Below are 25,213 nucleotides of genomic sequence, written 5' to 3'. Positions count from 1 at the left end.
ATAAAATACATGAGAAACGCTACGTGCAGTGATCAGTGCAGACTCCTGTTACCTTTTGCTTGACACGGGCTTCAGCTGTGGTCATCTTTTAGTGTCTGAGAATCTGGGATGAGCATCCAGTCAAACTGGAGCTGGGTCTGTCCGACTCAGGTGTCCCGAGGGTGAGACATGAAAACAAGACAAGCTTAATAGTGTACAGAGAGCAAAAATTCCACAATATCGCAAATGTTTGCATTTGATTCCAACTAAAATGGCATAAACATGTACTTAGGTACCACCTGCCCGCTGATGGCAAAATAGTTTTCAAATCTATCCATTGAAATAGCATGATCTATATTTGTACAAAGCTGCACTAAGAACCAGTTTCATTTATCCCAACAGACAGTATTACTATCTGAATCGTTCCCTATCCCCTATCTAGTGCACTATGTGTCATTCACTATAGAAAAAAGTAAATATGTGAACAGGTGGCTGATGCCAGAGGTAGGACGCTTCAGATTCTTGTGACCTTTCGATAGGCTGAAATTGTTTTATTGATGTTGTTTTATTTTGCTGCTCGTTTATTTCATGGGCATCCATGGACTCTGTGCACAAGCGTAGTGACGAACGCCGGATGTTGTCAGAAGTCTGGATATCAGTTTCCGGTTTACTTATGCATCACTATTTCTACGTGTTTAGGTGACGTTAAAGGGATAGTTCACCCGAAAGGGATAATTCTGTCATCATTTACCCATCCTCAAGTTGTTCCCAACCTAGTAGATAATTTATTTAATCTTTTTTTTGTTCTGTTGAACACAAAATTAGATTTTTTTAAGAATTTAGATAAGCAAACAGTTCTAGGGGCACTTTTGACTACAATTTTTTTTTCTACTATGGTAGTCAAGAGAACCAAGAAATGTAAACAGGATTGGAAGGAACAACTTGAGGATGAGTAATTCATGATAGACATTTTCGTTTTTGGGTGAGCTATCCCTTTAAGTCATTTATAAAAAATATACCGGAAACTGATATCCTGACAACACCGGAAGTTCGTCGCTACACCTGTGCTTGAGTCCATAGGCTGCATTTCAGGTGCCTCTCTGCCAAGGTTTAGCTGCAAATACAACAAACAGAGATTTAGTATAATTAAACAGCACTTTTTAAATTGATGCAATTAATGTATAGGAGTGTAACTATCTCTGCATACCATATCTGCAAACATTCAATCACATATAAACTGAGAATGGTTTTGTTCAACTCACTGAGGTACAGACGATGGTGTAGCTGGTGCAGAGGGCTTTGTGGACAGATGGAGTCCGTCGAGCAGCCCACATAAATGTTCAACGGTCTCCAGTGTGCCGTTCGCTTCCTGCCTCTTTTGAAAATCTGCGAAGAACAAATCAGAAATCAAAACCTGTTCATCCACTGACTGATCCCAAAGATTTTGAAAACACTTTGAAAAATAAAGGACCATTGACAGCAATTAGCAGATTGGAAATGAATAAATTAACTTACCTTTTTTAGTTTTCCTCATCTTTCTTTTTTCTTTCCTTGCAGCCCTAGAAACTTTCGGAGATGCATATCCCACTGGAGCGTGATCCTCTGGCTTTAGAGCAGAACGAGGACCCCTAAAAATACCAGTACTTTAAATTAGGTTCAAGCACTTCGATTGCAGTGTGTAAATTGGGAGAATTTGTTTAACTCACTGAGATGGAAAAGGTGTTGTTCTGGGGTCCGCTGTCACAGGGGGCTCTATGGACCTTTCTTGCCCACTCATCTGGCAGTCAGACTTCTGCTCTTGTCCAAAACCTGTTGCGAACAAATCAGAGTAGTTAAATAACACACCTGTTCATCCAATCAAAACAGTTTTAAACATTAAAAGAGCATTGACACTGTTGGTCAGATGGAACAAAATATAACAACTTACCAAATGCGGATGGTGATTCAAAAAGGAATTTGGCCGGACGAAGAGGCTTCAGTCTATTAAATGAGCTCGCTCCATGAATGTTAGAGGATCCTAAATGATGACACCTAAAATATGAGGATGAGTTCTGTAAGTACCATTTCTGCACACATTCAATCACTTATGAATTGAGAAATGTTTTGTTCGACTCACTCGGGTACCGGAGATGGTCTAGGTGCGGCAGGGGCTTTTGAGGACAGATGTACTTCCTCTAGAAGCTTACGTAAATGTTCAATATCTGATAAAAACAAATCAGAAATCAAAATCCTTACTTCCAGTGATTAATTTCATTAAAACAAGTTGCTCTAAATTTCACTAACCAACTAAGAAACATGCTAATAAAAGTAAGACTCTCAAAACAATTTTAAACAATAAAAGAGAATCAATACAACAAAATAAACAAACTTACCAAATGATGACTCGAAGATAAATTTTGCTGGACGCAGAGGCTTCAGTGGGTTAAATGAGCTGGAGGAGTTTGATCCTAACTGATGCCTAAAAATACAAGGACGTGTACTGTAAGTATAATTTCTGTATGCATTCAATCACTTATGAATTGAGAAATGTTTTGTTCGACTCACTCAGGTACAGGAGAAGGTCTGTGTGCGGCGGCAGGGGGTTTTGTTGACAGATGAAATTCATTCAGCTGCTCACAAAAATATTCAATTTCCGCTACAACAAATCAGAAATCAAAAACGGTTAATCCAACAATTGATATCTTTAAAACCATAACACAAGTTGTTCTTTATTTCATTAACCGACTAAGAAACATGATTCTAAAGTAAGATTCTCAAAACCGTTTTTAAAGAGCATTGATAGTTTTGGTAAGATAGAACAAAATATAACAACTTACCTAATGTGGATGGTATTTCAAAAACAAATGTTGCTGGATGCAGAGGCTTCAGTGGGTTGAATGGGCTGAAGGAGTGACGTCTAAAAACACAAGAAAGAGTTCTGTAAGAACCAATTCTGCAAACATTCAATCACTTATAAATTGAGGATGATTTAGTTCAACTCACTCAGGTACAGGAGACTGTGTAGCTCTGGCAGGAGGGTTTGAGGACAGATGTACTTCCTCCAGCCGCTCACATAGGTCTTCAACAGATGTGTCAGTGTCGTTCGCCTCCTGCCTCTGTGTCTCCTCTCCGGCAATCTCCTGCCTTTTTAAAACTGCTGAAAAGAAATCAGAGCAGATAACACCTGTTAATCCAATGGCTGATATCTTTAAATACTGATCCATAAAAACAAGTTGCTCTAAATTTCACGAACACACTAAGAAACATGTCACCAAAAGATTCTCAAAACAGTTTAAAAACAAAAGAGCATTGATATTTTTGGTCGGATGTCATTACATACGAATGATTTGTTCCTTTACCTGTTTTTGGAACGGCAGCATCTACTGGAGGTACCAGGGGCTCAGATTTTACTGGATCTGGTTCATCCAGCCTCTGCGCAGGACTCTCCTGTCTAAAAATACAAGCACTGTAAGTATTGTTCCTGCAGTTTAGATTGCTTTGTATTATTCAAGAGAATTTGTTTAACTCACTGAGGCGGAGAAGCTGGCGTGATGGGGGCTTCTGTGGTCGTCTCTTGTTGTGAGGAAGCTGCTGAGAGCAAATTAGAGTTGATGAATGATACACCTGTTCATCCAATGATTGATATCTTGAAATACTGATCCAAAATAATATGTCTAACATCTGTTCTAATTTCACTAAGATACTAAGAAACATGCTACCAAAAGTAAGATCAAAACGGTTTTAAAAATAAAAGAGCACTGATAGTGTTGAGCAGATTGGATAAGAATATATTAACTCACCATTTGTCATTTTCCTTATCCTCCTTCTTGCCTTTTTGGAAACCTTAGGTGTGTCCACTGCATCTCCTGGAGCTAAAAACAGGTTGATCTAAGTTTCAGTAACACACTTAGAAATATGCTACCAAAAGAGTAAGATTCTCAAAACAGTTTAAAAACAAAAGAGCATTGATATTTTTGGTCGGATGTCATTACATACAAATGATTTGTTCCTTTACCTGTTTTTGGAACGGCAGCATCTACTGGAGGTACCAGGGGCTCAGATTTTACTGGATCTGGTTCATCCAGCCTCTGCGCAGGACTCTCCTGTCTAAAAATACAAGCACTGTAAGTATTGTTCCTGCAGTTTAGATTGCTTTGTATTATTCAAGAGAATTTGTTTAACTCACTGAGGCGGAGAAGCTGGCGTGATGGGGGCTTCTGTGGTCGTCTCTTGTTGTGAGGAAGCTGCTGAGAGCAAATTAGAGTTGATGAATGATACACCTGTTCATCCAATGATTGATATCTTGAAATACTGATCCAAAATAATATGTCTAACATCTGTTCTAATTTCACTAAGATACTAAGAAACATGCTACCAAAAGTAAGATCAAAACGGTTTTAAAAATAAAAGAGCACTGATAGTGTTGAGCAGATTGGATAAGAATATATTAACTCACCATTTGTCATTTTCCTTATCCTCCTTCTTGCCTTTTTGGAAACCTTAGGTGTGTCCACTGCATCTCCTGGAGCTAAAAACAGGTTGATCTAAGTTTCAGTAACACACTTAGAAATATGCTACCAAAAGAGTAAGATTCTCAAAACAGTTTAAAAACAAAAGAGCATTGATATTTTTGGTCGGATGTCATTACATACAAATGATTTGTTCCTTTACCTGTTTTTGGAACGGCAGCATCTACTGGAGGTACCAGGGGCTCAGATTTTACTGGATCTGGTTCATCCAGCCTCTGCGCAGGACTCTCCTGTCTAAAAATACAAGCACTGTAAGTATTGTTCCTGCAGTTTAGATTGCTTTGTATTATTCAAGAGAATTTGTTTAACTCACTGAGGCGGAGAAGCTGGCGTGATGGGGGCTTCTGTGGTCGTCTCTTGTTGTGAGGAAGCTGCTGAGAACAAATTAGAGTTGATGAATGATACACCTGTTCATCCAATGATTGATATCTTGAAATACTGATCCATATAAACAAGTTGTTCTAACACACTAAGAAACATGCTACCATAAAAATAAAAGTTGAGCAGATTGGAAAGGAAACTTACATTTTTTATTTTTTCTCATCCTCCTCTTTGTTTTCGTTGAATCCACAGAAGCTGAAGCCGGCGTGACAGGAGGTTCTGTGGATGTTTCTTGTGAGAAAGCTGTTGAGAACAAATCAGAGAAGATGAACACCCGTTAATCCAATGATGATAAAACAGCATTGATAGTGTTTAGCAGATTGGGAAAAAATGTATTAACTTACAAACTGTATTTTTCATAATCTTCCTTTCTTCTTTCCTTGAAGCCACAGAACCTTCCGGAGATGCACTGGACACTGAAGTATAATCCTCCAGCTTTAAGGCGGAATGTTGACCCCTAAAAATACCAGTTCTTGAGGTTATTTTAAGTTTCAAGCAATTAGACAGGTGTATAAATCAAGAGAATTCTTCAACTCACTGAGGTGGAGAAGCAGGAGTGATGGGTTTTGTGGACGTCTCTTTTCCATTAATCTCCTGGTTTTGTGAGGGAGCTGTTGAGATCAAATCAGAGCAGATTAATGACACACCGGTTCATCTTATGATTGATATCTTTAAATGCTGATCCATAAAAACAAGTTGCACTAAATTTCACTAACACACTAAGAAACATGCTACCAAAAACTGTTTTAAATATAAAAGATCATAGACGGTTTTGGTCCGATGTCATCACGTACTAATGATTTTTTTGTTTACCTGTTTTTGGAACAGCGGCAGGTGCTGGAGGTGCCCGGGACTCCAGTGTCTTTGTACTACTCTCCTTCCTAAAAATACAAGTTCTTTTAGTTAAAGTTTTAAGCATTTAGATCGCTGTGTATAAATTGAGAGAATTTGTTTAACTCACTGAGGTGGAGAAGGTGGCGTGAAGGGGGGTTCTGTGGACGTCTCTTGTCCACCAATCCCCTCATTTTGTGAGGAAGCTATTGAGAGCAAATCAGAGCAGATAAACACATGACACACCTGTTCATCCAATGAGTGATATCTTTAAATACAGATCCAAAATAATAGGTCTAACATCTGTTCTAATTTCACTAACCTACTAAGAAACATGCTACCAAAAGTAAGATCAAAACGGTTTTAAAAATAAAAGGGCATTGATGGTTTGGACAGATGTAATAACATACAAATTACTTTTTTCTTTACCTGCTCTTGGAACATCGGCAGCTGCTGGAGGTATCAGGGTCTCAGGTTTGGCTCTTGGTCTCTGCAGCCTAAAAATACAAGTATTGTTTCTGCAAACATTCATGCGCTGAGATTGCTGTTCATGAATCAAGAGAATGTTCAACTCACTGAGGTGGAAAGGTATCCCAGAAAGAGCGCTGACCCCTAAAAATGCAAGAACATCAAGTTATTTTAAGTTTCAAGCATTTAGATTGCCGCGTATAAATCAAGAGAATGTTCAACTCACTGAGGTAAAGAAGTTCCCCAGGCAGAACGCTGACCCCTAGAAATACAAATACATCAGGTTATTTTAAGTTTCAAGCATTTCGATTGATGTGTATAAATCGGGAGAATTTCTTCAACTCACTGAGGTGGAGAAGCTGACGTAACGACAGGCTTGGTTGCCGTCTCTTGTCCACCTATCTCTTGCCTTTGTGAGGGAGCTGTTGAGAACAAATCAGAGCGGATAAACCCCTGACACACCTGTTCATCCAATGGCTGATATCTTTAAATACTGATCCATAAATACAAGCTGCTCTAAGTTTCACTAACACACTAAGAAACATGCCACCCAAAGACTCTCAAAACTGTTTGAAAAATTAAAGAGCATTGATGATTTTGGTTCCTGTACCTGTTTTTGGAACAGCGGCTGGTGCTGGAGGTACCAGGGATTTCTCTGTTTGTCTCTCCTGCCTAAAAATACAAGCACTAAGTATCGTTTCTGCAAACATTCATACGTTTAGATTGCTTTGTATGAATCAAGAGAATTTCTTTAACTCACTCAGATGGGTGACGTGCCGGATCTGTCGTCACGGGAGGCTTCACTGACGTCTTTTGCCAAACCACCCGACTTGTCCACCCATCTCTAAAGACCCTCTTCTGGACAACAGCTGTTGAGAAGACGACACACTTGCTCATCTAATGACTGATATCTTTAAATACTGATCCATAAAACAAGTTGCTCTAAATTTCATGAACACACTAAGAAGCATGCTACCAGAAACAGTTTAAAAAATAAAAGAGCATTGATATTTTTGGTCGATTGTCATAACATACAAATGATTTTTTTCCTTTACCTGTTCTTGAAACAGCAGCATCTGCTCGAGGTACCCAGGACTTCTCTCTTTGTATTTGTCTAGAAGTCTCCTGCCTAAAAATACCAGTACTTAAGGTCATTTTAAGTTTCAAGCATATAGACTGCTGTGTATAAATCCAGAGAATTTGTTCTACTTACTGAGGTGGAGAAGCTGGAGTGACGTTTCTCGTGGACGTCTCTCGTCTACCTGTATCCTGCCTTGGTGAGGAAACTGTTGGGAAGAAATCAGAGCAGATAAACACCTAAAAACTAAAACAGTTTTAAATATAAATGAGCATTGATATTGTTGAGCAGACTGGAAAAGAATGTATTAACTTACTATTCTTGTTTTCCCTCATCCACCTGTTCTTTCCATTACTCCAAGCCTCAGAAGCTCCAGGAGATGCACTGGGCGTCCTACAGGCAGACCGGTGACCCCTAAAAAAATCCAGTACTTTAAGTTATTTTCAAGTTCAAGCATTTAGATTGCTGTGTATAAATGAAGAGAATTTGTTTAACTCACTCAGATGGAGAAGATCCCCAGGCAGGACGTTGACCCCTAAAAATACCAGTACTTAGGTTATGTTAAGTTTCCACAGACATTCAAGCACTTAGGTTGCTGTGTTTTAATCGAAAGAGAATTTGCTCGACTCACTTAGATGGGTGACGTGCTGAATTTTTAGTCATGAGAGGCTTCCTGGCCATCTTTTGTCCACCCATCTGACTTGTCTGGTCAACAGCTGCTGAGAACAATGAAAGTAGATAAATGACACACCTGGACATCCAATGACTGATCTTTAACCCTTTTGTTCAATAATATTTATGGGAATTGATGTATTATTTATGTAAAAAAAGATTATTATCCCACTGAAAATATAAAACTGTGAGAATTTCTTTAAAATGGAAAGCATTTTGTTAGCCATTATTTGACTTGAAATGTAATAAATATGCAATAACAACAATAACAAAACAGGAATGGATAGTGATAAATCAAACACATCACATATTTTATCACTTTTTCGCCATTTCATTTAGCAAGTGTGACATTTGAGGGCCATTTTGGGGGGTTTGGGAGCTTTTTTTCCCTCACAAAAGTCAAGTTTGGAAAATGGTGAGCCTGTCTGTGATTTCCAGGCAAACGTCTCAAACTTTATGAGATTAAGAGCATAATAGTGAGAGAAATGTCTGTTTATCTCTGTAAGTGATCAAACACAGTTGGTCAAAAGTAAAAAGATATAACTCACGAATGTTTGCTCTCTCCGGGACGGCAGGTGAAGGCTCTGGATCTATAGCCGCCTCCTCGGTCACATCCATGATGGCCCACGATGGTATATAGGGCACATCGGACACCTCACCTTCGTCGTCTTCATCGTCGAGCGAATCTGCCCAAGATTTTATGGGCTGAATGTCCTCGAACGCAATTTCTGCTTCGGCAGTCTCGAAACAAGCCATCATGGGATGTTGAGTCTGGAACCGATCGCTGAATAGAAATTGGCGCCAACTGCGGTGATATCGCACGTTCAGGTCGAGTCGACGGTTTTCGTTACCTTTCGGCCACTCAAACGCGGTCTCTTCCTTCACAGAACAACAACACAACAGCAGAGAAAACGCCAAGAATCGCTGGTTTTGGTCTCTGAAAAGCTCAAAACGCGCGTAGTCGCCGAAGACACAAACAGCACTGACTGAAAACGATCACACAGCGGCTCTTAAGGGGAGAGACGCGGCCGTTAATCACGTCATAATCACCGAGGCTGGAAATGCATTTTTCAAAGGAAAACACACATAATATAACGTTATATTATAATACAGGGCTGCCAACTCTCCCGCATTCGCAGTGAGACTCACTCAGTGGACTCTTTTCTCACGCTCTCGCGCCACACATCCATTCTCTCAGGCAGGGTCGCAACCGCCATTTAAATAAATGCCCACAAATCTTTATTTTGGTGCTGCAAACTTTTTTTACATCTCAAAACTGACCTCAACGTCAAAATAAAGTGGCCAATGAAATGTAAGAAGGCAGAAGTTACTGTTAGACAGCCGAGCAGCGACCAATCAAATCAAAGAAGACATTTTAGATTCAGAGTGCAACGCACGACGCAAGTGGCTCAACATCCGGCCGATATTTACATCTTTTGTTTCTTCCGCGGAACACAAAAGATGATATTTAGAAAAATGTCGTTAACAGCCCCCCATTCACTTGCATTGGTTACAATAGAAGTGAATGGGGGGCTGTGCTGTTCTGTTACCAACATTTTTCAAAATATCTTATTTTGTGTTCTGCAGAAGAAAGAAAGTCATACAGGTTTGAAATGACAAGAGGGTGAGTAAATGACGACAGATTTTTTATTTTGAAGGTGAACTACTCCTTTAACATTAGCAAATGCACACCACACCTAGCCACTTAGGAAACTTAGCAAAAAGCAACATAAAAACTTACCACTAATTTATGTGAGCAATATCTTCATCTGCTTGTTCAAAACACATCGGAAGTGGTAAATTTACCACCACAAACGCGGAAGTAACGTCTGGATTTAGTAACATCAATTTTCATCAGTCATGTTTTACTAGCATTAATACATTACAAGCTTCTTTTTACATTAAAAGAGTACCGTTCCATAAATTATTTCCGGGTTGAAGTGGGAACTATCGAATTTCCAAAAGCACGCGAAGGCAGCATTGAAAGGCTCTGTTGTATGTAGTTGCAATGAAAAAGAGAATCGCTGTTATTATGCGTGATGTTAAGAAAGGAGTGACACCAAAAATAAGTTACATACGAATCGTACCTGGCCAAGGACGCTTGAGTTAAAGTTACAGACAAATGATGTCATTAATTCAAAACACCAACACTGTTCACGTTACAAAAAGTAAAAAAAAAAAACTTTTATTTGATATATTCCTATTATAATACATTATAAGTCGGTAGGCTATATTGTAAGAATGCACATATAATTATATAGCACATATAGCTATAATGTATTTACGTGTTAGTAAACTAATAGACTTTAATGGACTCTAATAGACCTTTATGTTTAAATGTTAAACATGTTTCCGAACAACAACAAATAACCTTATTTCATGCAATTAAATGTACCTGTAGAGGGCAGCATTTCTCTTCTATGCATTTAGGACTGAGTAGCACAGTTCTGTGCATATTTGATCTATAAATAACAAGCTGAGATAATGGGCTGTTTGTGAGTAAGATGTCTCAAATATATGCTGCTGGATCAAGAAGCGATGTACAGAAAGCAATGAGTAAACTCATCTGGCGTATACATGTTATGTTATGTTATGTTATGTTTCTTTTAATGTACACATTATAAATGTACTCTTAATAACAATGATCAACATTTATGGAGTGTATTGTGTATTAAAGCATAATTAAATCAAAACAACCCTAATCAATATGATTTAATAACATTTAGAAATCTGCTGGGCTCATGTGGGGGTTCAGTTTTCAAAGCCAATAAGCAATCAGTTCACTGAGCTGTGAACTGTGAACACCATGACTCCCAATATACGATATTATTGCCATTGCTGGCTGCGTTCTGTGTGAAACCCTTGGGAACAAAATATAGACCACTTCAGAAGAATAAATGCTGGTCCAACGCTGGTCCAGAAGAACCTTTTGTTTCAGTTTTTAACACTGCACAACCGTTTGAACAAAATACCCCCCAAAAAAACCCCAGAAAGTGTCTGTAGCACATTTGTTTTATTTTGAAACTAACAACTAGTTTCATGGTTTACAATTCTCCTCAAAGGCACTGATTTTCCACTAGCAGGTATTTGTTTAGAGGAGAATCTCTGTGTTTGTGAGATCTAAGCTTGATGTTTAAGAAGCTTAATGAGATTTAGAATAGCAGCAAACATATAAACGAGAACAGTTCGTTCTGCTCAGAGAGACAGACAGCGTGTTTGTGAGGTGCTGTGTTATAAACATACATTTAAACAGAGGCTCGTGAGGTCGACCTTTCTTATGCAGAGAGGAGGTATTCACATGCAAGTGAGAAACTACACAACATATATACCACGAAATCCACCAAGCAATGTTTCAATCTTTTTTGTTTGGCATTTGCATTGGGTTCCGGTATAGCTTAACTGGAATAACAAGGTGTCCGCAATGGCAAGATCAGTGCACTGCTACTGTGTTTTGTCTTTTGCTTTTTTCCAGCAAAAGTGACGCACTGCATCAGAGTCATCCATTCATTATAACTATACCTTCACCATATCTCTATCTTATTATGTATTGTCTAACAGACACCAGGGTTGTGTTGTTCCAGGCAGTACGGGCCAACTGACACAGTGTTAAATCACATGCAAATAACAAGATGGGACAGGGAGCAGGTGGCAAACTGGCTGATGTCAATTCTGTGGGCATAAATGTCCTTGAGCAAGTGGACTGGAATCATTAAATCATAATGTCATCATAAAATCCTTGTTGCAGTTATTATGATCTTATACCCAGTGTTAATTGGGGTTGGGAATCGGATTGGAATAGAAAAGAAAAGGAATCGGATACTTGAAATTGAATTTCAATTCCTCTTATCAATTCCTGTGTGCATATTTTCAGAAATGTGCATGTGTTAACTTGTGATCTGCTGATATCGCAATAAAAGCCCTTGTGAAAATTAACCATATTTTTACTATAGTAAGCATGGTTTAACTATAGTATTTGCAGTAAAGCACAGGAACCACAAATTTACCATAGTTTCAGTAACTACAGTTTAGCCTTGATGTAGCTCAACTATGGTAATACAAATTGTAATCAATCAGACAAAACATGGTTTCTATGTGTATATATACTCAAAACAAATATATATTCGCAAACCAGTTAATAAGCAGGCTAAATGACCATAAAGGTTGATATCTCAATGTCGATCGATAAGAATTGGAATCGATAAGCGGAATCGGAATTGGATTGGAAATTTCGTAACTGCATGACTTCATTTTCAAAGTTAAAGTATCCTTGAATTATTTATCTCAACATCCCAGAATGTCTCTCATTCTAATGCTTTAAATGTCTCAGATTCTAATGTGTTTCATAGAGAGTCATTAGTTTGAGTGTAAGGACAGGATCAGACTGGCCTCTTAAAAATGCCACCACTTGTGATTTCAAGCATTGCAGTCATAACAATGAAGAACAGTGACCTCGCCCTTAATTCACTCACCCCTCTTGAACACACACACACACATAGAGAGAGAGAGTTACAATCAGCACATTGTTTGTTTCAGAATAAAAGGTATACTGGCACCAAAAACAGTTGAAGGAATGCCAGCTCCTAAAACACCATTTAAAACATTATCTCCTCTTCTCCTTTCGCCCTCTGGTTTTAATGGATTCTGTGACAAAAACACATTCCAGCTCTATCTCAGCCATTACCATGAAATCTGGTTTCATAGCAACTGAAAATGGAAACATCCCCTGGTAAGATGTGTCTGTTTGTTTGTGTGGTTGTAGTCCTGCAGAAGCACTAAGCATTTCATCAGCTGACCCCTTTTTCATCTATTTTTGATTTGTAGGAAAAAGGAAGAAAAACTCGTGTATCTGTATCCAACACAAAATTATTCTGTGGGCTAACTTAATAAAATCTTTTTAAATCCTTTAACTGATTCTTTTAGTGGGACATATGAAAAACAAATTGATTAAAAATCCAGCAGTTCATTTCTCTAAAATTGAAATATGTTATTTAAGTTTATTTGATGAAAAAAAGACGTTTTTTATTTTTAATATACACTTAATATCATATTTGATATATTTGAGTAAGTCAGATTTAATATTTTTTTTGCTTGCATTAACTGCAACTTAATTGTGTAAATTGTTTAAAAAATCAAAGCAAAATTTTTTAGAGTGTAAATTGCATATCGCTGCTGTCCTTCTGAAATCTCCATATTTCGCGATTTCGATTTTTTTGCCGTCATCATTATTATAAGTCAATCTTTATGTTTGTCACTGGGTTTTGCAAATATCTAACCAAAAGTATTAAAAAGTGCATGTCAGTTTTGACACCACAGTATGCAATCATTGAAAAAGTATATAGTGTTTTTTCCATTTCCTGTAAACGAGCGAATTTAGAGATACGAGGTTTCGGAAGGACAGCGACGATATGTCTACTGTGCACTTAGAAAAGACAACATGGCTGTATTAGGACATGCTTTGTATTGGGTGTTGGTTTCAGTACTGTTAAATCATAAATAGTTCCCACATGAAGTAAAAGGCTATTCGTGGTTATTCATTAGGTATTCATCCTTCACCAGAGGGGAATCAGTGGTCAGTGTTGAGGATGTAGTGATGGGTCAAAGGTAAACGCCTTACAGTCATCAATCACAGGCAGCAAATAAAGAGCACAAAACCACAAAGACAGTATATACAAGCTATTGTCTACAAGCTCACACAGATCTCCCTGCATGTCTGCAGTCTCTTCTCCAGACATAGACAGAATTCAGCTTTTATTACTCATTATTTTAGCAGAAAGCCTAAATGACCTGTCATTGATTTACCCATCGGTGTAGGTGGGGGAGATTCTGCCTCGGTGGACATTAATGGATCCACAGAGAGGAGCATTACATTATATTTCGTCTGACGTATAAATCAACCCTGTTCCTCCTTGCTACGTATAATAGCCCTTTACACACAGTTAAACAAGCCATGAGTGATGTTTATTTCAGTCACATTTGCACTTAAATTAAACACAATACCTTTAAAAGCACTTAGAGTCTTGATTTAATATTTCTTAAATAAACTGTGTTACAATGTGTTGCAACATTACAATATCAGTCTGGATGACATTGGAATTGCCGCTGCTAAAAATGTCTTTGAGAGACGTTATGAAACTCAAGAGAATGTTGAAATGCAGGCCTGAATGAGAGATGAAACACAGGTGGTTGATGCTGGTCTCGTGATCTAATGAATCATCAGTCAAGGTGAAGCAGAAACTCGGCATCTGTACTATGCTCATGCGTTTGACGGAATGCTGTGAGTCGCATCTTTCACCTTGACATCATCCCCTACAGACCGCTGCCAGGACACCAGACGGCACAGACATATCTCTGTTCATCATTGGCCATATGGAAAACTGCTCCAAAGAGTCTGTGACACCATGGGATCAAAGAACACTCAGGGAATTTTATTTATTCACAATCCCTTGATGTGATGGGGCCATTTATTACCTCAAAAGTAATAAAGCAAATGATCAAGGTAACGAGTCGAGCTTGCATTCACACCATTATCTTTACTTACACTCATCCCATTTACAATATTACAAAGTAATGCTAAAACTAATAGAGGATTTAATCATGATGTCATTGTTGTGTGTATTGTGTGATACTGAACATGATTGAGAATATTATGTGTCATGTCACTGTTATGACCAGCTCTCATCAAAAAACTATGCCGGTGAGAAATCTTGAGTTTATCAACTTCTATTTTTCCACACTCCCAACTCTTCATTGTAAAGAAAGTATTTTACAAAAAACTGACTTATACACTGTAGAGTTCAAACTGGACACTTTCTGGACACCTGTAGATGTAATTGAGATGAGCAGGTGTTAGGACCTCTGTAGCCTCATCTGCTCATAGTTGCAGGGGGTAAGAATGTAGGATATGACTTATATTGTATCAGCAAAGAGCTGTGACCCGTCTGCTGGGCTGTCCGGATCCCTCCTGCTGACCAAACACACAATAAAGAACACAGCACACAGAATGGTGAGTAATAAATCTTGAAAAGTCTCACATTGAAGGAGGAAGGTGTCTGTTTTCCAAAATTTCATGGCCATGACAATATTATAGTAAATTGAGCTATGGGAGAAAAATGTCCTCAAAAGTGTTTTAGCATTATTTTTCCAAAATTAAGATCATCACATTTCATTACATAATTACACATATCATTTCTTTATTAAAGTCCCAGTGAAACTAAAAATTGCAATGCTTATTTTTCCATGAAATATTGCTGCGTTTATTGTAAATGGCGTAATGTGGGTCATTCTCTTTTTAAAATTCGTGTGCCCTCATAATCTTCAGTTAAAATCTGAAAATGCTCTTCCGCCCTGTAGTGACTATCCATCTTAAATGACATCAGTTAGACGGCTTGGGCGGAGCATCTGTTAACTCCTCCCCTTCAAATGTTAGTCTGCTGACAGTTCCATTTCGAAATGCAGCAGCTGTTTTAATACATCCAATCAAATCACAGAGAAAGATGACATGCACGCCCACTATTTTTCTCATTTGAAATTCCATTTCACTCGGAAATGCGTCAAAATACAGAAGTAAAGACGATCGCGACTTCTGGTTCATGGGGACTTTAAGAAACATATTAAATCTTTTTTTGTCCAGACTTGGATTTAAACTTAAAATAAAACGTATAGCCCCGGTTTCACAGACAAGGCTTAATACTAGTCCCAGACTAAAATGAATTTAGATCTGTCTCAACTGAAAATACTTGCCCTGACATATCTTAAAATATGTCAGTGCCATTGTTTTGTCTCAAGATGCACATCAGTAATGTTTTTTTCTAAGGTATTTTAATAAAAGCGACTTAAATAGCCTAAATTAACTAAGGCATAGTCCTGGCCTAGGCTAAGCCTTGTCTATGAAACCGGGCCAAAAATTGTCAAAATATTATTTTCAAAATTACATTCATTACATTCAGGAGGTTCAACTAATTATTTTAATATAGTCTATATTATGAAACATTCCCTTATGTATTAGATTGCTTTAGACTATATGTGAACATAAACATTTAGATTTTTACTTTTTTATTATATGCACTGTGATTTTTGCAAGTTACATCGCAAGTTTCAAGTTTTTGTGATGTCAATTTTTATGTTCCTTAGAAATTAATTGAACCTATGACTTACGTGTTTTCTATTGCCATGCGCTACTAATCGAGCTTCGGGAGAGTGTCCTCGACAGTGTTTTAGCATTATTTTTGCACAGACCTTGTCGAAGAACCAGAAATAATCAATAGTAAGACTGAGACTTCTTTCGTTCTATCATGGGTTTCACACTGACACATATTTAAATGTAATTTCATTATTTTCAGATTGCATATTCATATGTCCTGCAGAGAACACCGGACCTCGCTGAGCTATTCATCTCCATGGTAACCGGCCCTAAGCTTAAGTCCCTGCGGTTTAAATTCCAGCAGTTTACTCAAACATGCTGACCATGTGCGGAGCGGGACAAATTAGAAAGTACACAGCTAGTTAATATTTGTTCACCCTGGTTGGAGGAAATCTCGGAGGACCAAGAAATCTAATGTTTGCACGTGACGCCTTTTCCCTCTGTTTACAGCTCGCGTAGACACATGTGCCTGTGTTGATTGTTAAGGGAGAAAGAAATGTAGCCTAAGCTGCTATTGTAGTTCTAGGTTTTATATGTTAGCATTGTTATCGACTAGTGTAGAGTGTATATTTATTGTTTCAACACTGACTGTCAATGGAATCATGAACTTTTTGTTCAATCTGGCAGGGCAGGGCAACATCACTGGTGGTCTCCACCTGCTGGCACCCCCGAACATAAACAATAATGCTGCTGAAGAGTAGAGAAGAGTTGTAGGATCATCAGATTTCTTTAAACCTTTGTAAAACATTCAATATTTTTTAACAATTAAGGAGCACTTTTTTGACAAATGCATTTCATTGGACTATAAACATTTTAATTCAGACATGCATCTACTGGCACAATTGACAATTATCAGAGGTGTCAATGGTCTGTTTCTTAAATGTTGTAAATTGTCAAATTTGGATGCAACAGCTCTAGTCAAGTTTGAGTTGAAGAGGTCTTTAATGAGTGAAGCCTACGCTGTCTCCAAAAGTATAGCTACAAGATTATGTAATGCACATTTTAGAAATGAATTCACGGAAGTGCAAAATTAAAACAAAATAAAGAACATTTCTTCAACTACTAAACACTTATCAGGCTTTAAGTGATGCATGGATTCATGGGAAGAGAGGCAAACATGATTCCACGTGTAATAATACAGTAATAAAGACATTGAAGTGTTTGCTCTTTCCTGAACGCATTTACATGTTTGCAAGTAGACATTTCTGCATTCTTTTTGAGTCTTTGACCTCATTTTACTGCATTTTACCACCCTACAACAGCAAGAAAAAGGATTCCCCCACAATTCGCTGTGTGGCATGCAGGAAGGGTCTGAAAGAATGCAGCGATGTCCCAGAGTTCTGACATCCTTATTGTTCTCCACCCCCACCCCCATCACTCGTAAAGGAGAGCCCGGCTTTTGTGCTGCAGGAGCAGGGCAGATTTACAGCGATCCACGCTTCACAAAGGCGAAAAAATTCTGTCACAACACCGGCCCATCGGGAAGCTCTCACTGAGATTACGCTCGGGGAAACGGGCAGACTCAGTGTTTTCACCACGCTTATCGATGCTGAGACCGTCTGCAAGCTTGCATATGGCATGATGTAATCGCATTAGTCACTATAATGGGTATAATATATCACTTTCTTTTGAGAATCCTTTCAAATTTATGCTGATTTACACTTTGTGTTGTTTAAACTTTGTTCATGCTATAAATGTTTGGTTTTATAATGGTTGGATATGTTCATCTGTGTTTATTTGGTTCAGGTTCTGATAGTTAAAGAATAATCAGAGATTACTTGTAGGCTTTACAACTGTAGTCAACACGTCTTAAAACGTCTCTTTATTGATTACAAGTGTGAAATGAGCATTGTAACTTTGCAAACTTGAATTAAGAAACAAAACTTAATGTGACAGATGAAGACCTCTAGGTTGGTATTGTCGAATTGAGATTTAGTGTTCGCAGTTTTCTTTACTTCCTTGCGTTTAATCTCTCTCTTTCTGACTATTTTTCGAAATAATGCGGAGACTCTGAAGTGTTTAGAGGCAGTTTATAGAGTGCTTGTCTGGTGTGTTGTAGGACAGGATGCGTTATAACTGTAGCGTGACTGACAAATCAAAAAAAGGATGCCAGTTGTTGCATTTACTTCTGTTTCCTCTTTTGAGTCAAATTTGAACACTCTTCCCCTGCAGAGACTTTCCAAAATAAACATCTAAAAGGTCTTTGGAACTAAATGGTGGCACCAGTAGACAGCGGTCCACCTACAGTATATGGGACAGGGGTGACTTCAAAACTGTATTTGCAAACTCTAGCACGCTTGTGGTTGGAACTATAGCTCTGTGCTGTGGACATCATTGGTCTCGGGTATGTGCTATTTACATCGCCCCTCCTTTCAAAGTCATTACCATCCACTTTGAAACATTTGCATGTCTTATGTCCTTGCATGAACCCCTGCGCAACACTTTATACATATTATACAATGTCTTCCAAGAAAGAAGAAAATCATACAAACTAATGAGGCAGACTATAATTTTATTGCAGAAATATTTTTTACAAATCAGCACTAATAGCTCTAACGTTAATCATGATATAAAATATGAATATAAACGAGGTTAATCTCACTGTTTTCTCACCATCAAATCTGAGACATATTTATGGAGATGAGAAACAGATTCCACACAGACTCATTCCTGATTAAAGAGAACTGCTGAACGCAGCACAGTCATCTGCTCTCAGCCACATAATCCATGACACATAAGCATTTAGAGGCCGAGGAATGTGTCAGCTATGACCTCTGTCACCCCAGAGATTTAGATGGATGAATTGCTCCTGAAGCATTTTTGGAGTTTGATTGCAACAAATGTTCTTCAATGTGACTGCAGTGTCATTTCTATACATGGAGTTTACAAGCACGGGCGCACAACTTTTGGCTCAAAATGTCCGAAGAGAGCGTGTTTAACTGTCAACAGCTGACACCTGGTTGGTGACAGGTGTATTTGTGGTGGTTTTAAACAGCGGTGTGACAGGTTTGACTCTTTAAACCGTGTGTAAAGAACCTGTTCTTGTAAAAAAGAAAAACATGCTGTATAAGATTACCTCATTGTTTATGGTGGCCCTAGTGACCCGGGGTCTCATTTTTGAAGAAACAGACCCCGTCTTTTGATATTTCATGATTGACATTATTGCCAATGTCCTTATTTTTTGTCTTTAATATTTGTATCCAGGTTAAAGCATGCATGTTGCTTGAGATAATTAATGTTTAATCCTCCTCTGGATGACATGCATCAAAAGTTAAGCTTCTAGTTTATGTTACAGTAATCACTGTTTAATCTTTTTTTGGGAGACTACAGTGCAATAATGGGTATGGTCACTTTAAGTTTCAGCATGCAATTACACAATGAGTTTATATCTATATATTATAAATATTCTAAACATAACTATAGTGCAACTATCTCTCTAACTCATTTGAAACTTTTTGATTTGTTGTAATCTATGAGTCTTTAGAATAGAATTTAGACATAAAGAATATGTCTTTAACCTTTAAAAATAATCTTTAAAAGATGAATCAGATCATTATGAGAATAACCATCTTTTCCACATCTACTTTAAAGAGATACTCGACCCAAAAATGAACATTCTGTCATGATCCACTCATCCTCAAGTAGTTCCAAGCCTGTATAAATGTCTTTGTTCTGTTAAACACAAACACAGATATTTAGAGGAATGTTAGCAACTGAGATTTCTGGGGTTGTCTAAAAATTGTAGTCAAAGGTTCCCCAGAACTGTGTTCTTTCCTAGATTCTTCAAAATATCTTCTTTTGTGTTTAGCAGAACAAAATAATACAAATTTGTATACTATGGTAGTCAATGGTGCCCCAGAAATCTCAGTTGCTGCTAACATCCTTCTAAATATCTTTCTTTGTTTACAACCAAACAAAGAAATGTCTACAGGTTTGGATAAACTTGAGGCTAAGTAATACATGACAAAATTTTCATTTTTGGGGTGGACTATCCCAGAAACACCCACTAAAGTGGATTTTACCAGTGCTGTGTGAAAAACAAGGTCACACCCATAGGCACTTTAGGGGGGGGGTTGAATACCTGTAGACGTGTTTGATTTCACACAGCGCTGCGCAGACTGACTGGTCCATGACACTTTAACACTTTAACTTTAACTACATGCCAGAAATCCATCTTTTTTACTTTTTGGATCCGAAGGCTGAAATTGAATTTTGCTCACCTTACTCATACAGTGAATTTCTCTATCTGCTGCCTGCCTGCTTGTTCCAACATCCTTCCACATGCATGGCAGCTTCTACATGCTTTATCAGCTTCCCAGACTCAATAAATCCTTTTCCACGATTCAAGCACTTGTGGGGTTTTTCTTCAGTTCAGAATTTTTGGTATCTCAAGGCGTCTGGCTTTAAGCACACGCAAGCTCTTACACTTTATGCAGCTTCTGGTGTCTCTTTAGCCGTAATGCCGAAACAAACTTTCGACCACACAGTTTACAGCTAAATGTCCTTTTATTTGAGTGAAACTTCATATGAAAGTTGAGACTTTGTGGGTGTGTGAAACTCAAGATGACCTAAAAGAAGCCTGTGATCCATATGAATGTGTATGTGACGCACAAGACTTGCGCATTGTGCAAAACTCTTATCACACTGATGTGCAGTTTTTTTTCAGAGTGAACAAACATTTGACTCTTTGGATTAAAATTGGATGGTAAAGTCTTCCCACAATCCGGTCAGGTGTAAGGCCCATCACAATTGTGACTTTTAATATGAACATTAAAGCTTTGAGTGCATAAGAAAGGCCTTTGGTCAGTGTGATTTACTACAGTATAGGGGCTTTCTCGAGTGTATGTGATCATGTGAACAAACAAAACTCTGTCCACACTGAGGGTAAGGCTCTCACCTGCACTGTAAAAAAATCTTTTTTTTGAAATATACCGTAAAAATAACAGTTATTTCCTGTAAAATTACACAATTTCCCCTATTTATCTTGTAAGTTTGTGTTTTTTCTGTAATTTGACTGCTTTTGACCATATTTCAAAAATAGACAAAAAAAATCCAGTGGAAAAACAGACATTATTAAAAAAGTTTTTCTTGTAAATTTGCAATCATTTCCTGTAATTTGATGGGTTTTCAAAAAATATGTGAAAAAACAGTAAAATTCCATAATATTACCATTCTTTGGACATTCTTTTTGGAAATAGTTCATAATTATGTGTTTATTACAGTGTGTGTGAATCCTTACTTGTTATTCAAGGTTGTTTGAGAACATCTTACCACAAAGTTGGCTTTTGGCTCTTTTTCGGGGGGGGGGGGGTTAGGGAATTGCTATCAGCTTGTGAGCAGCTGAAACAGACTTCATTTTGTTTTGAAACACGGTTTGTTCTACATTTCACTGTGTTCTTGACTTTCCCCTTTCACTTCCATCAGGTTTAAAATGAACACAACGTATGTCTCACAAGTATATGCAAGAATTAAAAAATAAAATGCTGTCATCCAATGTAAAAGATGACTGCCTTTCATTTCATAATCATTGAAGTCAAATCCCTCATTATAATATTCATGATATTCATTATAATGATTTAATAAACAGGGTCAGGAAAACATGGACTAAACGTTATATTCGTCAGAGGTAATAAAGACTGGACACTCACCTCTTTGTTCTTCAGTATCCTCCTCTACAGCAAACCCCCCATAACATGTTTTAAAAGGCCTACTAATTTACCATCTGTAAAATATGTATCTAAATTTATGTAAGTATATGATCAATCAATTCAACATAAAATTATGTCGGAGTCTCTTTCCTTTTAAGATATTGTATTTGTTCCTTTCTTCCTTTAATAGTAATTTGTTTATTGTAATCAATAGGCCTATGCGTTTGTTTTTAAAAGTGAAAAGGTGAATGGTTTGGAAAAATAAATATATTCAAACTTAAATATCCAACATTGGTCGATCAATGACAAAATATAATCCAGTGAAAAACACGCATCTTAGTCACAATTTACAACAGACACGCTTATTTATAAATGGCAAATTCCCATCATAAGTCACATCGGCAGTCTTCCTAAACTCTTTTGAATGATGAGTTCGGGCTTTTGTCATGTTGAGAGAATGTCAGTACCCACACAGTGACTCACTGGTGACCACACAACAGTGCCATTCACATTCTTTCTGTTATCAGACAAGAGTGTGGGCTGACGGGTCATCATGGACACATGTGCCCTGCCACTCAACCCCTACAAGAGCCTATCTTTTTTCTCCCCGAGAGAATTATGGTGCTTTACACAGTTTGGAATTGCTTGATGTAGTATGTTTAAAGAGATAGGCTGCTTGCTGGGGTTTGAGATGGGTTTTTTCACTTTAAGGTTGTGCCAATGTCACACTCTTAGAAGAATGATTCTCTTTCCTCCCTTAATGTATAAGAGCAAGCCACAGCATCTCTTTGTAGCCAGTTTTACCTTAAATTGCTAATGGCTGATAAATAATTCTCTTGTGTTGTGTTCTGATTGTCATGTACAATATTTTTTGCATAAATAAAAGTAACATTACAGGGAACAACTGTCCAAAACAACTTACAATGCTTCAGAGGTTATGCATTTTCTTGATTTCTGTCTTCCCTGGGAATCGAATCAATGATCTTGGCATTGCTAGTGCTACACTCTTCATACTGAACAACAAGAACAGCAACCAGCAAACCACACAGTTAAACCACAGGGAGATGATACCATATTGATCGTCAGAGGTGAAGCCATTGCTTTTCTGTAAAGGATGATCGGTATTAATTTCCTAAAAGAGGAATGCAGTAATACTCTGTGTGGTAAAATGATGATGATGATGCACTTTACGCACTCTGGATGAAAAGTGAAGGCTGCGTGTGACCTCATGTTGTGTCATTACCAGGAAGAGACACAGTAAAGGTTTTAGCAAATCAATCTAGCTGCATTACATAGGCCAACTGGTGTGGTTTTAGCAGTGGATGAGCAAATGCATAATTACGTTATTATTTATGCAGGACATTCACACAGTAACTCTTATATTCAGCATTTTCTTTATTAGCCTACACACTGCATGTATCCCTCACTAAAGGTGATGTTTGATTGAAGTAACTTAATTCATGTCAAGGACACCTGCAATTTAAAGATTAAACCATTGAACTACGCTTTATTTGTGAATCATCCCTTTTTTACTTGCTGGTGTAAACACTGAACCAGAGTTTGTTTTATTTTTTCATGTTTCTTAACTTCAGTTGTATGCGCGCGCGTGAGCGCGTTTATCAGGATCAGATTATCGCTTCTCACGTCATCGATCGTTCATATGGAACGGCACGAGATCGATCACTCTCCGGAGGTGACAAGCCGCTTGAATCTATACTGCAGCCAGAGGCGGATTAACCATATGGGCAATTGGGCAAGTGCCCAGGGGCACCAAGACTTTAGGGGCACCAAATAAACCCGCAATACAAAATATATATTTTTTATAAATGTACATAAGCACTTGTTTTTTAAGACTTAAATCACGTATCTGCGCTAAATAGGCGTGGCACCATGTGCCGGAATACCCCCACTTTCAGATAAAAATGGTTCTGTCCTCCGCACTTTTTCGACACACCTCCGCCAATATTCCCGCCCATGTTATCTGGTTAGTTACATAGATTTGAGTGAATTAACATTCAGCCAATCACAAGTGACTGCTATTAGGCGAGTCGTCTTTCGTGTAGCCTACACTTTAATCTTCAAACAGATGGAAGCGGGAACGATGCAGAGCGCATTGTTGTAGCGGAGACTAAAAATGCGGGGATTAGCACTGATTAATAAAGGTGTATATATACATGGCATGCGTCAGAAATAAGATGTTATAGTGCCGATAATGTATGCTAATAATAGTACGTGGAGGTAAGGCCACTATTGAAGATCCAAACCTGGGTTTTAAAGTGAAAGTGAAGAACGGTTGGTGTCATCACTATAGCAATCAATTCATATGTGTCCTTTTTAGTTGAGTACACTTTTATCTTAGTACTTATGTGATCGTTTAGTAAGAAGAATATACACATACTGTGCTTAAAAAGAGCGTTTGAATAGCTGTATAGCAGTTAAAATAGTAACAATAACGTTTCATGTTATTTTTATGAATAACCTTGTATACATTGTAATCTGGTGAATGCCACTTTGGTGAATTAAAGTCCCAATGTCCTGAAAATCTGTACATTGTTCCATTGTCCCCCTAATGTGAATACATACATGCAAACTATAGTGTGTGTGTGTGTGTCCCTTTACCCCCATTTTGTGGCACGCACAACATTTACACTTGTTAAAAAATTTTTAGTGATTTTTTTAAACTACATCAAAACCTGAAATGTAACATTGCAACAGAAAGCAGGTGCCCCTTAACTACAGTAGGCCTAATTGTTAAAAATACTTAATGAAAAAGAGTTGTTTTTGTGTTATATTCTACAAAAGTGTCATGTTAATGTATAATTCTTGTAAAATAGTATATTGTAAATTGCTGAGTTTCATTCTTATAAAATCTTTTAATAAATCTTTTAATGAGTGGATTCTTGCGTGTGGGTTGATGGGGGGCACCTCTGGGGCTGTTGCCCAGGGGCACCATGAGGTCTTAATACGCCTCTGACTGCAGCCGATACTTTACAGTACGCTCGGAAAATATAGGCTACGCGAAGTTATTTAGGGGTTTCCTTTACGTTTAGTTGAAAACATTTGACAGTTTTTTGTAACGACGCCTAATTCGTCTAAAAAAAATAATTCGGAAGCATAATACAATTGCAAGAGAAACACTGCACGCGCACGTTTGACACCAGAATTTACCGCTGAAAAAAACAGCCTGTAGCCTACATGAACATTTAACATAAATACAGCCTAAACATACACAAAATAACAAAACAAAATTGGGGGGGGGGGGGTCGAAATCGTTGTGTACCTATATGCTATCTATACATGTCCACATACATATACCCCAATAAACGAGCAGTGTACAGTAGACGTTCTTGTTTTTTTAAAGTCATATTATCATCAGTAAACAGTATAATAATTACTAAAAAGAAAACGACGTAGGATAAAGATAAAATAAATAAATCTAATGAAAAGGTTGGGACCTTGAGATACTCGTCCATCTATTTGAATGACGTAGTGCGACAGCAAAGGGAGG

At 37.8% G+C, this 25,213-nt stretch overlaps 1 protein-coding gene across 1 annotated transcript; it reads right to left on the bottom strand.

Annotated features, from left to right (window-relative positions):
- Nucleotides 1-1,001: 1,001 nt before the first annotated feature.
- On the bottom strand, nucleotides 1,002-8,507 carry LOC130555541 (histone-lysine N-methyltransferase 2D-like). The gene is made up of 31 exons (XM_057335834.1): nucleotides 8,466-8,507; nucleotides 7,877-7,961; nucleotides 7,745-7,780; nucleotides 7,562-7,659; nucleotides 7,381-7,453; nucleotides 7,223-7,296; nucleotides 6,778-7,036; nucleotides 6,514-6,589; nucleotides 6,394-6,429; nucleotides 6,276-6,311; nucleotides 6,129-6,196; nucleotides 5,830-5,905; nucleotides 5,663-5,749; nucleotides 5,059-5,111; nucleotides 4,801-4,861; nucleotides 4,630-4,721; nucleotides 4,415-4,486; nucleotides 4,145-4,202; nucleotides 3,974-4,065; nucleotides 3,759-3,830; nucleotides 3,489-3,549; nucleotides 3,318-3,409; nucleotides 2,962-3,115; nucleotides 2,796-2,875; nucleotides 2,524-2,614; nucleotides 2,352-2,437; nucleotides 2,096-2,180; nucleotides 1,907-2,010; nucleotides 1,686-1,788; nucleotides 1,495-1,607; nucleotides 1,002-1,365 (listed from the first exon to the last, which is right to left on the bottom strand). Exons 7-31 carry the CDS (start codon nucleotides 6,875-6,877, stop codon nucleotides 1,238-1,240), a joined length of 2,076 nt encoding a protein of 691 aa, XP_057191817.1. The 5' UTR covers nucleotides 6,878-7,036; nucleotides 7,223-7,296; nucleotides 7,381-7,453; nucleotides 7,562-7,659; nucleotides 7,745-7,780; nucleotides 7,877-7,961; nucleotides 8,466-8,507; the 3' UTR covers nucleotides 1,002-1,237.
- Between the last annotated feature and the right edge of the window lie 16,706 nt (nucleotides 8,508-25,213).

Source organism: Triplophysa rosa, linkage group LG6 (assembly GCF_024868665.1).
Source record: "Triplophysa rosa linkage group LG6, Trosa_1v2, whole genome shotgun sequence".
Classification (NCBI taxonomy): domain Eukaryota; kingdom Metazoa; phylum Chordata; class Actinopteri; order Cypriniformes; family Nemacheilidae; genus Triplophysa; species Triplophysa rosa.
This window is presented reverse-complemented; position numbering and strand designations above follow the sequence as displayed.

Excerpts from the sequence above, each read along its gene's own strand:
- LOC130555541 (XM_057335834.1), bottom strand. The coding sequence starts at position 6,877 with ATGTTTGCAGAAACGATACTTAGTGCTTGTATTTTTAGGCAGGAGAGA. Across the intron at positions 4,203-4,414 it reads GATAAGGAAAATGACAAATG|CTTCCTCACAACAAGAGACG; the intron begins GTGAGTTAATAT and ends TGCTCTCAGCAG. Across the intron at positions 2,181-2,351 it reads TATCTTCGAGTCATCATTTG|ATATTGAACATTTACGTAAG; the intron begins GTAAGTTTGTTT and ends TGTTTTTATCAG.